Here is a 13,110-nt window from a genome sequence, read left to right as displayed (position 1 = left end):
ATAGATCTCATGGATCTCATCATCTCTCATCACTTTCAGATCCAAGTAGAAACTGTAGATCAATTCTGTACTATGATCTAAGCACAATGTTAGCACACTGTACCTCACAGCACATGAAGGGTCTGCTTAGCGTCTCCCCGCCCACACTCTGGAATCTTGCACTGCCTTATCGAGGAAGTGGTAGGACCAAAAAAGCAATTACAATTGCAAAGTTAGGGGTTAAAAATTATCCTTATTGTGTAAGCATCACTGGATTTAAATTTGAGAACTTTCTTTCAGGGGAAAATCCCTTTAATGAACTACGGTACATTACAAAGAACTTTTATCACCAGCTCTATTCATTTATGGAAAAAAAGGACTTCAAAATCTTTAGTTACTTAAAGGAAATTAACCATCAAAATCATAGAGAAGCTGGGTCCACTTACTCACAGGCACAGTGACTGTCAATATTCTTATATTGGTAATCCATTGCCTCCTTCCTTCTAAAATTAATTTTAAAGAGTTATGCTAATGAGCCCAAGGAGCTCCTGAAAGCATTACCAGAGCCCCTCAGTGCTGCAGATGCACAGGCCGTTACAGTGTGCAAGGAACACCTCCCTTGTCGGACTGTGTGCTGGAACTCCCTCTACGGCCCATTTTACATTGTTCTATCTATCTGATCCGTCCGTGATCCCGGCAGTGACATGGACTGATCTCAGAGTATTATATTATATATGATGCATATGATTCGCAGCATAGTGATCAGTACGAGGCACTTGTCATGCAATAATGTAAAATTAGCCTAATGAATCAGTCAGAGGGAGGGGGAAGTGCAGAGCAAGCAAAGGGGCAGGGTGAGACAGTGTAACAGTCTGTGAAGCCAGAGGAAGGCAGGCTTTGGTAATGCCCCAGAAGACCTATAGGTTCATTAGCATTGGTTTAAAAGTTGATTTTAGAAGGAAGGAGGTCATGGATAACAAATATAAGAAGATCACCAGAGTCACAGTGCCTGGATCTAGGAGTAAGTGCCCCTGGCTAATCATGATGGATTTTGAGAGTCACACTGGAATTCAGGAGGTTGGGATCTCTGGTCTACTGCAGCGAGGACACCTGGGGAGGCCAAACATTGTGATATAAAAGCCTGTCACGCGCTTTATCCTGGAGCCACAGCCTTGTTTATACATTATTAATGCCAAATTAAAAGACCCATATTAATTTTTATTGTCAATTTCTCAAATGCAAAAGAAAAAAAAAAATAATTTTTTCAAGGACAGATCCATTACAGCCTGAGCCAGATGACTCGCGTACAATCTTACTTTAGAAACTACACACACGAACATTTCCACAAAGTGAACTGTGAGAATAGCGGTCAGGGTATAATGGAAGAGCCGGCGAAACCGAAACAGAAAAGCCATTTGTCTTGGTCAGCCGGGAAGATGCAGGACAAGGTTATACACATCAGAATTCAGCACAGTTCATCAGGAGAAGCTGCTGCGGGAGGGAGACATGTTTATATAGCTGGACACATAAGTGATATATAGTGACCACATCCAGCCCAGACACCGAGGTTATACATAGGAGGTTATGCACCCGCATTTTATGTCAGGCGCTCAATGTACCCCCCGATATAATTCATCTTATAACAAATATCCTACGCAGGGATCACTTACATAGTGTGCCACATAGCATAGCGAGAGGATGGGAGCCACTATATGTAGCTCATACGAGAGATGTGCTCACACTACAGGGTGAATAAAGGGAAATACTGCCCTAAAATTCTGGAATGTGGAATACTGAGAGAACACAGGACGATAGTAACAGCTCTTATATGTTCTGAGAAATACCTGCAAAGCACCAAGGAAAATGCTTCATTAAAATTTTTGTTTTTAAACCACTATAGCGTATTTTTTGGACTATAAGGCGCACCGAATTATAAGGCGCACCACTAATAAATGCCTGCTAAAATGTCTAGGTTCATATATAAGGCGCATTGGATTATAAGGCGCACTTGATTAAGGATGAACGACCAGAAGGTGGCAGACCTGTGCACAGTTCAAGGCAGCTGTTGTATGCAAGTACGGTTCATATATAAGGCGTACTGGACTATAAGGCGCACCTTTGATTTCTGGGAAATCAAATGATTTTTTGTGCGCCTTTTAGTCCGAAAAATACGTTACATATAACCACAATTACACTATGAATATGTTCCATTTCAACATGTCCATATAAAAAAAAAAAAAAAAAAAAATAGGATAGAGGCTTCCAGCTTCCCAATTAATTTTTTGTTATTTTTTTTATATTATATGAACATGTTGGAAAGGAACATATTCATAGTGTAATTGTGGTTACATGTATAGTGATTATAGGAAGTTGATGCTGCGGGATATACAGTGGGTACAGGAAGAGTTGCAGTCGTCCCAAACTTCTCCCATTTAAGGATTATGGAGGCCACTGTGCTCTTAGTAACCGAGTGCTACAGAAATTCTTTTGTAATCCTGGCCAGATCTGTGCCTTGCTACACTTCTGGTTCTGAGCTCCTTGGGCAGTTCCTTAGACCTCATTATTCTCATGTTCACTGAACTGTGAGCTGTGGGGTCTTGTATAGAAAGGCGTTTGCCTTTCTTAATCAAGTCTAATCAGTTTAATTAAACAGCTGGAAGGAGTAGAACCATCTCAAGGAGGATCGGGAGGAAATGGACAGCATGCGAGTTAATATTGTCACACTGTTGTTAAAATGTCTAATGGTCTTGAACTACATCAGATTTATCAGTTGTTGACCAAAATCTGACATTTCACCCTGCTAGTAAAGTTTGATGCCCTACTAATGCAGATACTGGTCTTCCGAACCCTTCTAGATCCCCCAGACTGCAGAGGCCTAAAGTCACCACTTTATGTTAAATGACTTCCAATGATCCCACAGGTTATCAATATTAGGGATGTAGATTAGCAACAAATTGTTTTACATAGAAGGTCACTTATATACTAATATTTTATACTTCCTGGTCCCCATTCTACAGCGTTTAGTACAACATTGTTATCACACACACAAATAATTCTCTGGCCTACGAGATTATGGGATATGGTCAGGACAAGCCTGTTTAGAAGCACTAATAGGATGTATGTGGTCGGACTGGCCAGTAATACATTATTTATACAATCCATTATCAACATGTTTTGTTAAAGGGCAGCAGTCTCTGAATAATAGATAGTGATATTAGAGATGGCTGTATTTATAGGGCAGGCTGAGATATTTAAAGAACAACAGGTATAAAACCCACGTTAATACAAAGGAAGGCTCCCGGGTAGTAATACTTGGGAGCCTCAGTCTTCTAGGTATGTGTGCGCACAACTCTTCCAGGGGGATGGGGCCTTCCCCATTAATAAGAGCCGTTCCCAGCTCCTCGTTGCCAGCATGCATCACTCTCCTACAATCCATTGCCCCTCATCCCCAGCATGCACCTCTTTCCAACAATGCATTGCCCCTCATCCCCAGCATGCACCTCTTTCCAACAATGCATTGCCCCTCATCCCCAGCATGCACCTCTTTCCAACAATGCATTGCCCCTCATCCCCAGCATGCACCTCTTTCCAACAATGCATTGCCCCTCATCCCCAGCATGCACCTCTTTCCAACAATGCATTGCCCCTCATCTCCGCTGTCAAGTCACAATTCCTGGCATACAGATGGCTGGTCAGCATCTCAGTACTATACTACTATATTCTAATGCACAGAACACAGATAAGACATTAAAGGAGAACCCCAAGGCAATATCCCCTTTAAAATTTTATATCCACACATCACTGCATAGTGCGGTTACACGAGCGCTGAAAGTGGTGAGCATGACGCTTGTTCTGCACCTGTGTGTTTTCTAAGAGATCCCAAGGTCTATGGTATATACTGTAACCCTGTATATACACAAAACACTCCAACCTCAACACTGAACCTTGCACGTGCCTGGTTGTAACCATAACAGTGCATGAAAGCAGAGTAAAGTCCAATGCACTCTACTATCAGATCTTCTATTCACACTGATCATGATATCTACAAGAGATCCTTTAGATAAAAAGTACAAAGTCACAATTAGGTCATTATTGGCACATAGGGATACTATAGTCCTGGTCAGACAAAGCAGAATGATTATAGTGGGAGTTTGTCAGCTCCACAATGTCTCCACAAACACTTGTACCATGTAGGAGAAGAAACTTTTTTTTAAAGGTATGCAAATATTCCTGCAAGTGCAACAAAATCCTATGCCAGGAAGCCGACTGTCAGTAATGGCTACGGAGGAGATTGGAACCCTTGTGGCCGTCTGTGGGCATTTTATTCCCATCCCCCCTTGCACTTGCAGGCCGATCTGCATATTCATAAATATAGCACAATAAATGTGATGCTTCAAACTTACTTTTGAAAATTCTGCCCACCACTAGGGGGAGATGTGGCGCTTAGTGCATCGTTTTTGTTGAGCTTGAAAGGGAACCTGTAACTAGGAGACCCATTTTTAGCACTCCCCCAGTCCCCACAGAGCACAGTACATACGCTGCCAAAGTGTTTTTGTATAAAAAATTGGTTTTACAGAAAAAAAGATATGTTATATTGTACCTTTCATTAGCATCTGCTGTGTGACTAGGCAGTTGCCAAATGGGAGGGGCTGGAAAGGAGCAGTCCCCCCCCACCCTTGGGAAACAGCTACTCCATGTGACCTTTTCAAATATATGAAAACACCCATCACTGGGCTTAGCGACGCCCCCTGCTCCTCTACAGCCAATCCCGAGTGAGGGGAGTTATTCATATATTTGAAAAGGTCACATGTTTCCCAAGGGTGGGGGGGGGGGGAACTGCTCCTTTCCAGCTCCTCCCAAAAGGCAACTGCCTAGTCACACAGCAGATGCTAATGACAGGTACAATATAACATATCTTTTTTTCTGTAAAACCTATTTTTTATACAAACAAACTTTGGCAGTGTATGTACTATGCTCTGTGGGGACTGGGGGAGTGCTAAAAATGGCTCTCCTGGTGACAGGTTCCCTTTAATGTATACAGAATTTAGCATAGCTCCACCGAGTGGTGAATGCAGGTAGTCAAAATTTTATCCAATAATGGGTTACTATCATTGTAAAAATGTATGGCATTTTGCTTTGTTCAATCAGTTAGCAGCTAGCGAAACTACTCCTTATTGTTCACCATAACAATTGTAGTCTCAAAAACGGCCTGCGGCATTCAACAAGTCTCAAGCATATAAACAGCAGAATGCAGTCCAAAAAATCTAATAAAACATAACTTTTAATCACAAGTTTCCAATAAAAATGATAATCGAAAATGCAAATGTCTAAAAAATGCCTAGAATATTGATCATAAGAGATCAGAATAAATCAATAGGTCAACGGATGCACATTATGTATATTTATGCATGACAAGAGTACAGCATTGCATTAGGTAAGGGAGATAAAAAGGTTTGGTCTCACCAATCTTCACTGGAACGGGTTGGATTTGTCAGCACTTCTGTAGGGAAATACTCCGACTTACCCTGTTTTTGCCCTTACTGCAGTCCTACTCCCGTTAATAGTGACTCCCAGCCCTTACAAGGGCGGTCCCCAATACTGTCCCTGTATGCAGACTATTGCACCCTGTAATTCAAGGTTATTATTGAGTCCTCTTCCCTACGCGTTTCGTGCACCGTCGTGTGCACTCCTCAGGGGAAACAGAATTTCTGCAGGTTGCAGTGTGTCATGAGTTGCCAAGGCCACGGCAACTCCACTTATTGATTGCAGGCGTTGGCCCTAATGCATTATCAAATGAATCGGGTGTGAGCAGTGGCTCATCACTACCCGAATCTGTCCGGCTAGGCACTAAGTTGTTAACTGGCGTCGGCGCCATATTTTGTGCGCATGCGCCTAAAATAGCCATGTCGGCCCGCCCACTGACCTCCTACAGGCCGGTCATGTGATCCTGTAGCGATCACGTGGGGCCATGGGCGGAGTCTGTAACTAGGGACGCGATGAGCGACGTGTCATCACACTTCCATCGTCACTGACAGGGTTCCCTCCCGTCATTCAGCGTTCAGCCAATCAGGTCTGTTTCTGCTATTGAGTGGGCGGGAAAAGGGGACCATTCTATCCATCAGCTTAGCCGCATTAGATACGCAAGAAGTATGCTAATAGTGCACAGTTTTGTTTTACAAATAATACCATGCTCACTTGGCTAAGTTGCTAAGGATTATAAAATAAAGGCCTATACTCTGGATCACGGCATTACATTTTTGGCTTCTGAAAGTCGTACCATTAGGCGCCTATATACTTTGGTATGGATGTATGAGGACACACATACTTAAAGAGGGTTAACGGAGGCGATACATCACTTTTGAGAACACACATTACTTTTGGGAACACACAAACTTAAAGGAGGTTGTCGGAGGCGATAAGTCATTTAAAGTAATCAATGGCTTTCTGATATATAATGAAATGCTCCACTACTATATAGGTACATAATGTGGAGAAGTTGTTCTATAAAAAGGACGTAAAATTCAACATCTCATTGAGTCCTTTAGGGGCGACGGTGTCCAGAAGGAAGATCCATTTAGTCTCCCGTTGTAAAATTATTCTGTCCCAGTCCCCCCCCCCTCACTGGTTTCTGTACTGCCTCAATTCCATGGAATTTAATTTTACTCACATCACCATTATGAACCAGATTGATATGACGGGCCAGGGGTGTATCTCTTTTATGTGCGATATCCCCTAAGTGCGCTCCCACTCTCCTTCTCAATTCACAGATGGTCTTCCCTACATATTCAATCCTGCATTCACAAACTGCTCGATATACCACCCCTTGTGTTTTGCAGTTTATGAATTGTTTTATCTTGTAGGTGGTACCTGTCACTGTGGATGTGAATGAATCACATCTTAGTATCTGAGGGCAGGCGACGCATCCACTACACCTAAAGCTACCAGTGATTCTGGTCGGCCTATCCAGCCATGTGCTGTTTTGATCTTGAGTGTAGAACAACTTCTCCACATTATGTACCTATATAGTAGTGGAGCATTTCATTATATATCAGAAAGCCATTGATTACTTTAAATGACTTATCGCCTCCGACAACCTCCTTTAAGTTTGTGTGTTCCCAAAAGTAATGTGTGTTCTCAAAAGTGATGTATCGCCTCCGTTAACCCTCTTTAAGTATGTGTGTCCTCATACATCCATACCAAAGTATATAGGCGCCTAATGGTACGACTTTCAGAAGCCAAAAATGTAATGCCGTGATCCAGAGTATAGGCCTTTATTTTATAATCCTTAGCAACTTAGCCAAGTGAGCATGGTATTATTTGTAAAACAAAACTGTGCACTATTAGCATACTTCTTGCGTATCTAATGCGGCTAAGCTGATGGATAGAATGGTCCCCTTTTCCCGCCCACTCAATAGCAGAAACAGACCTGATTGGCTGAACGCTGAATGACGGGAGGGAACCCTGTCAGTGACGATGGAAGTGTGATGACACGTCGCTCATCGCGTCCCTAGTTACAGACTCCGCCCATGGCCCCACGTGATCGCTACAGGATCACATGACCGGCCTGTAGGAGGTCAGTGGGCGGGCCGACATGGCTATTTTAGGCGCATGCGCACAAAATATGGCGCCGACGCCAGTTAACAACTTAGTGCCTAGCCGGACAGATTCGGGTAGTGATGAGCCACTGCTCACACCCGATTCATTTGATAATGCATTAGGGCCAACGCCTGCAATCAATAAGTGGAGTTGCCGCGGTCTTGGCAACTCATGACACACTGCAACCTGCAGAAATTCTGTTTCCCCTGAGGAGTGCACACGACGGTGCACGAAACGCGTAGGGAAGAGGACTCAATAATAACCTTGAATTACAGGGTGCAATAGTCTGCATACAGGGACAGTATTGGGGACCGCCCTTGTAAGGGCTGGGAGTCACTATTAACGGGAGTAGGACTGCAGTAAGGGCAAAAACAGGGTAAGTCGGAGTATTTCCCTACAGAAGTGCTGACAAATCCAACCCGTTCCAGTGAAGATTGGTGAGACCAAACCTTTTTATCTCCCTTACCTAATGCAATGCTGTACTCTTGTCATGCATAAATATACATAATGTGCATCCGTTGACCTATTGATTTATTCTGATCTCTTATGATCAATATTCTAGGCATTTTTTAGACATTTGCATTTTCGATTATCATTTTTATTGGAAACTTGTGATTAAAAGTTATGTTTTATTAGATTTTTTGGACTGCATTCTGCTGTTTATATGCATTTTGCTTTGATACATCATTTCATTGTGGCCCAACTCAGGAAACCCCACCTAGTAAAGATCCAAAAGCTTTAAAATGGGTTGCCTGGGCACTTTTTTTTTTACTTCAAACAGAGCCAAGCTGTCATCTATTAAACCAGCTTTGAACTGTAATGATGTGGTTTCTGGGGGGAGCAATGTTTTTCTAATTCCATGCAACCACTTTTAGGTCTGCAGCCAGGATCTGGATGAGGATTACCTTCAATGGTGCCCTTGCCCAGCGGTAAGTGTGACATTTCCAAACAGGTTGTTTAAGGATACATTGAATGCATCAAACTTTGAGAAGATCAGAAGTAAACCAAAACTAACCCCCCTGCCACCCAATGTCATGTTCATCATCTTCCAGGTTTACCACTTCATAGAGCTTTCCATGAGCCCATCATTATTACTGCAGGACCACAACCTTATCTGCACAAATTTATCATTTATAAAACAGAATAAACAGCATATAAAGTAATCAATAATTTAGGGTAATGTAGGAGATGTAAGGAGCAGCAATATCATTGTCAATGGAGAATGTTGTGAATACATTAAGCAATGACCATCTTAGTTTGTAGCCAGAGTCACCAATAGACCGTGAGTCAGCGAGACGGATGAGCCTGCAGGCGATGACTACTAAAGGAACAAAAATCAAATGAATTATATATATTTTAACATACAAAGTGGCTTACCAAACCATGTGAAAGAGGAAAAGCATGTTTGGTCAGATCTTCAAATATCTGTTTTCTGCTGTGCGTTTCCTGTTTCAGAGCAAAACGCAGGTTTCTCATGTCCTGTAATGTAAAAGGATATGAATGAATCATTGTCAAATGTGGCTCAGGCTAAAGGCTCGATCTTTTCTTGTAAAAAATAATAAGCTACACATAGGGATGAACACATAAGGAAAGTATTATACGAGTGCCAGCCTGGGATAAGATTGTAGAGACACATTTACAAGTAGAGTGTTAAAATAATGGAATACAATATTCCTCTAACCCCCCCCCCCCCTTCATTTATTATGCTGTGCTAGAAGCAGTGTAGAAATGTTCTGAGATTACAATAATGAGGGCCAATCTTTAGAGCAAATTATTGTATTTTTTGGACTATAAAACGCACTTCAGATTTAGTCACATTCTGCCTAACTTCACTCCGCACTGCCACATCCATTCACAGACTGCTCTTTATACCTGGCACCAGCCGCAACTTCTTCTCTGGCCCCATCTCCTGGCAGTATGAAAGGGTTTAAGGACCTTGCAGTGATGCAGGAAGCATGAGATCAGTCACATGATTCAGACATCACTCTAGGTCCTGCAGTAGTACTCCATTAAAATGGCTGGAGCAGATGCTCTGACTTCTCAGAGATTGGGGGAAATGCTTCGTCAGCGCTTCACCTATCCTCCAGGACAGTGGTCAGGAGGGTCTGGCAGTGCCGGATCCTCCTGACCTTCAGGCACCATTTAGAATTTTTCTAGCAAAATAGTGCATCTTATAGCCTGAAATATAATGCATATTACATTGGTGGTGGTTCCAATTCTTATTTCTCTCGGATAAAAAATTTCTTTCTGATAAGACGCATTACAAAATGTCTTTTATTCATTTGTGCCAATTCTCAAAGATACCTAGCTTCATACCAGAGCCACAGCAGCTCTCACATATACATGCCGTATGGCTGTCGTACTTACTTTACAGGTAATGTCCAGACCATACGAGTTTTCTCCTCTACTCGTGGCTCCCCCCATCTTCTCAATCCTTGTTATAACACCGAGAGGTGCATCAAACACAATTAACTGCTCCTAAATTAAAAATATATAGATATTAGCAAATTATCATTGTTATTAGTGAATAAACATTGGTCTATGTAGAATTGTGCAGGAAGCGGAACAGGACTTCTGTATAGATAATAAACAGGTCTTTAGACTTGCTGCACTGCTTAGTCCCCGGCGGGGGTCTCCATATAAAATATCGCAAACTCCAACAATGGGAATTCGTACACATTGCGCATAGTGATTGCTCTGGTGGACATCTCCTGTAATAATACCTTCTGGTACCTTTACATATTGGGGAACCACAGCTTATAGCCCAGTGATCTACAACTATCTGTTGCCACCCACACAGCGGCTGATGGCTTACAAGTACAAGTGACGTTATCTAGAAAGAGACGTCAATCATTTTGGATCGCTGAGCATCTTCCGCCGTATCCCTGACACGGGGTAACACAGGAGACCCGATAGATGTCCTTTCCTAACCCCCCATACTTTAATTAGGTCCCACAGAGATGGGCCTACTCCCATAACACACATTTGTAGCATAGTCACAGAATATACCATAAATAACGTAAAATGTCTCAAATATACGGGATGCACCTGTGCCTAACCCAAGTTTCGTTTAGGAACAGAAAGTGATGGCAGCGCTAAATACAGCAATGCAATAAAAAGTTCAATTCAATCTTAGACAAAAGAGTCTTTAACTTACCGTCTCCTCACCTTTGAAGTACAGTTTATAGTTTGTGACATAAAGCCTTCCTTTCACTGGGGTATTAAATGGACACATGTAAATAACATCCTTATCTGTCAAAAATAGGAAAAACAGAGTGGATAATAGTAAGACATATTGATGCATAAAAAATTCTAGAATAAAGCATAAAAGCTTTCAGCCAAGTGACAAATGCAAAGGTATCCAAAAGCTTATTGGACCTTAAGTGATGTCACAAGTATGTGACTGATCAGAGGAGGCAGTCTCTGCATACAGCCCAGTGGTATGTAGCAGAGCCGGTTGTGTTTCAATGCAGCAGAATTGTGTATTTGTGGAAGTTTGAATGAACAAATAAAGACAAAGCTCCAACTCCCCGTCAATTCTAATGAATGGCTATCAGATCCTGCACACACAGCACAGTATATATACAGTGATAACTCTTTGCACAGGAAAGGGGTTGTCTGCAGATAGAGTGCAGCTTCCATAGAGTATAATGGCAAAAAATTCTAGATAATTGTGCTTGTAAGTCATCAGCCGATATGTTGGTTGTCTGTGCAGGTTCACATCAATGCCCTCAGTGCTCTGGCCTCACTGCCCTTAGCTGATGTCACAACCAGGAAGTCCCAACCATGACAGAAGAAGATGAGAGGATTTTATAGAAAGGACTTATATACGAGACTGCTCTGAGGCTAGGAAGAAGAAGCCAGAAGCACGATATAGGCATCATTCGCTCTCTCCAGCTATGCTAAAGCTATTTTTTGTCAAGTAACTTTACAGTTAAGCTTTGTACTAGTTCCCGTGTACTTTTATAAGGGAATGGAAACAGAAATGTATATTATAAAAGCAGAGAAGGAATATAAAAGAGGATATGGGAACCTGTTATTAAGTGAAAATGTGAAATTCTGACAGGTTCCCTTTAAAGAGGATGCTATTGATATGAAGAATTTGGCACATGGGAATTAGTATACAAACCACAGAACATTACATAAACCACACAAACACGTATTCTTCACCTGTTACAAGAACTTCCCCGGGTAGGAGTGGGACTTCATTGTTGTGTTCCTGGTTGGTGCCTTCTCTAGGAAGCTGCGAGAATAAAGTCATTTTAAGAGGGCATTTAGGTTCGCCAGCACATCTATATATGCAAAAGTGTCTAAATAGTATAATAGCTAGTGAATCATTCATTACTGTCCAGGTAAAAGGAAGCAAAAATGTATCTCATATCAATTATTAACCAAACATTTCTAAGCCAAGCGCATCAATAGTAGTAAATGAGAAAGGGTCATGTCATGATGAGACTACTCAAATGTATGCAAGAAAAAACAAACAAACAACAATCTTAAATCATATAGAAAATGACTCAAAGGTCAAATGCCAGGATGAAGGATTTTAAAGCAGGTACACTATTACATCCAGCTGTGGCAGGACCAGCTATTGTTTTAAGTGCTTTTGCCCTCGTTTTCACGGGCAGTTACACGGTCTCACCCTCCCCCATTCCATCAGCATTCCCCCTCCCTATTCAGCACAAAGTGGAAGGGCCTAGTGCTCCTGCACAGTGTAACAGCCTGTGAAGCCACGGATAACAATTATAGCATTACCACAGTCACGGGGCCTGGATCTAGGAGTTCGTGCTCCTGGTTTATACATGCTGGGTTTTGATGGTAGAGAACCTATCACCAGAGTTTATCCCATCAATCTACTAGCCTCTAAACTTTGCTTATCTCAGGTAAAATATGACTCTTCTCTGCTCATTTACACATGACTTTGAGATCTTTTTCATCTGTTAAAGGGTCAAATTTCAAATAAAAGAAGTAATTCTAGACATTTAGTTCCCTACATGAGGGGGTAGTAGTTTGATGGGGTAAACTCTGGTGACAAATGTCCCTTTAAGATTTGTGCAGCCTGTCTCACCGGAGGTATACTCAAAAACAAACTGCTCGTGGACCAGGGCAGGGTTACCAGGGCCTTAGGGACTTTTCCAGGATTTACACATAGTTTGGCATAAATGTCCATATTCATTGTCCGAGTTAAAGGAGCAGCCAAACGCTTTACAGCATGGGACCATAGGCTGCAATAGTCTGGAGCCGAATAATTGGGGGCTATGTGGAGTTTTTCTGGCGTGCTCTGTACAGACATGAGGAGTAGATAAGTTGTTAGCGGAGGAGGTATAATCTTTTATTGTAATCCTGTCTGTGATGTCACTTTGTTTTATGGAAAGTGTCCAGCTATTAAGCCCGAGTGTAGATTGAGCCAAAGAATATAATAAAATAGTGAACCCCAGCTACTCCTTTGCTGCCCATGTTCTATACACAAGGTGTAAATCTTCTCTACAATGTAAAAGTTATGGTGGATTATATACCAGGATTGTTTGTGACCCT

The 13,110-nt window shown here is 42.0% G+C and overlaps 1 protein-coding gene across 1 annotated transcript in view; it reads right to left on the bottom strand.

Annotated features, from left to right (window-relative positions):
- Positions 1 to 13,110, bottom strand: part of MTM1 (myotubularin 1) — a 41,920-nt gene that overhangs the window by 18,188 nt on the left and 10,622 nt on the right. Inside the window, exons 3-6 of the mRNA XM_072125477.1 lie at positions 11,746 to 11,818; positions 10,733 to 10,827; positions 9,943 to 10,053; positions 8,953 to 9,054 (exon numbers count right to left, since the gene is read on the bottom strand). Coding sequence (XP_071981578.1) covers positions 8,953 to 9,054; positions 9,943 to 10,053; positions 10,733 to 10,827; positions 11,746 to 11,818 — 381 coding nt within the window. The remainder of the gene's footprint in view (positions 1 to 8,952; positions 9,055 to 9,942; positions 10,054 to 10,732; positions 10,828 to 11,745; positions 11,819 to 13,110) is intronic.

This window comes from Engystomops pustulosus, chromosome 9 (genome assembly GCF_040894005.1).
Source record: "Engystomops pustulosus chromosome 9, aEngPut4.maternal, whole genome shotgun sequence".
Lineage (NCBI taxonomy): Eukaryota > Metazoa > Chordata > Amphibia > Anura > Leptodactylidae > Engystomops > Engystomops pustulosus.
This window is presented reverse-complemented; position numbering and strand designations above follow the sequence as displayed.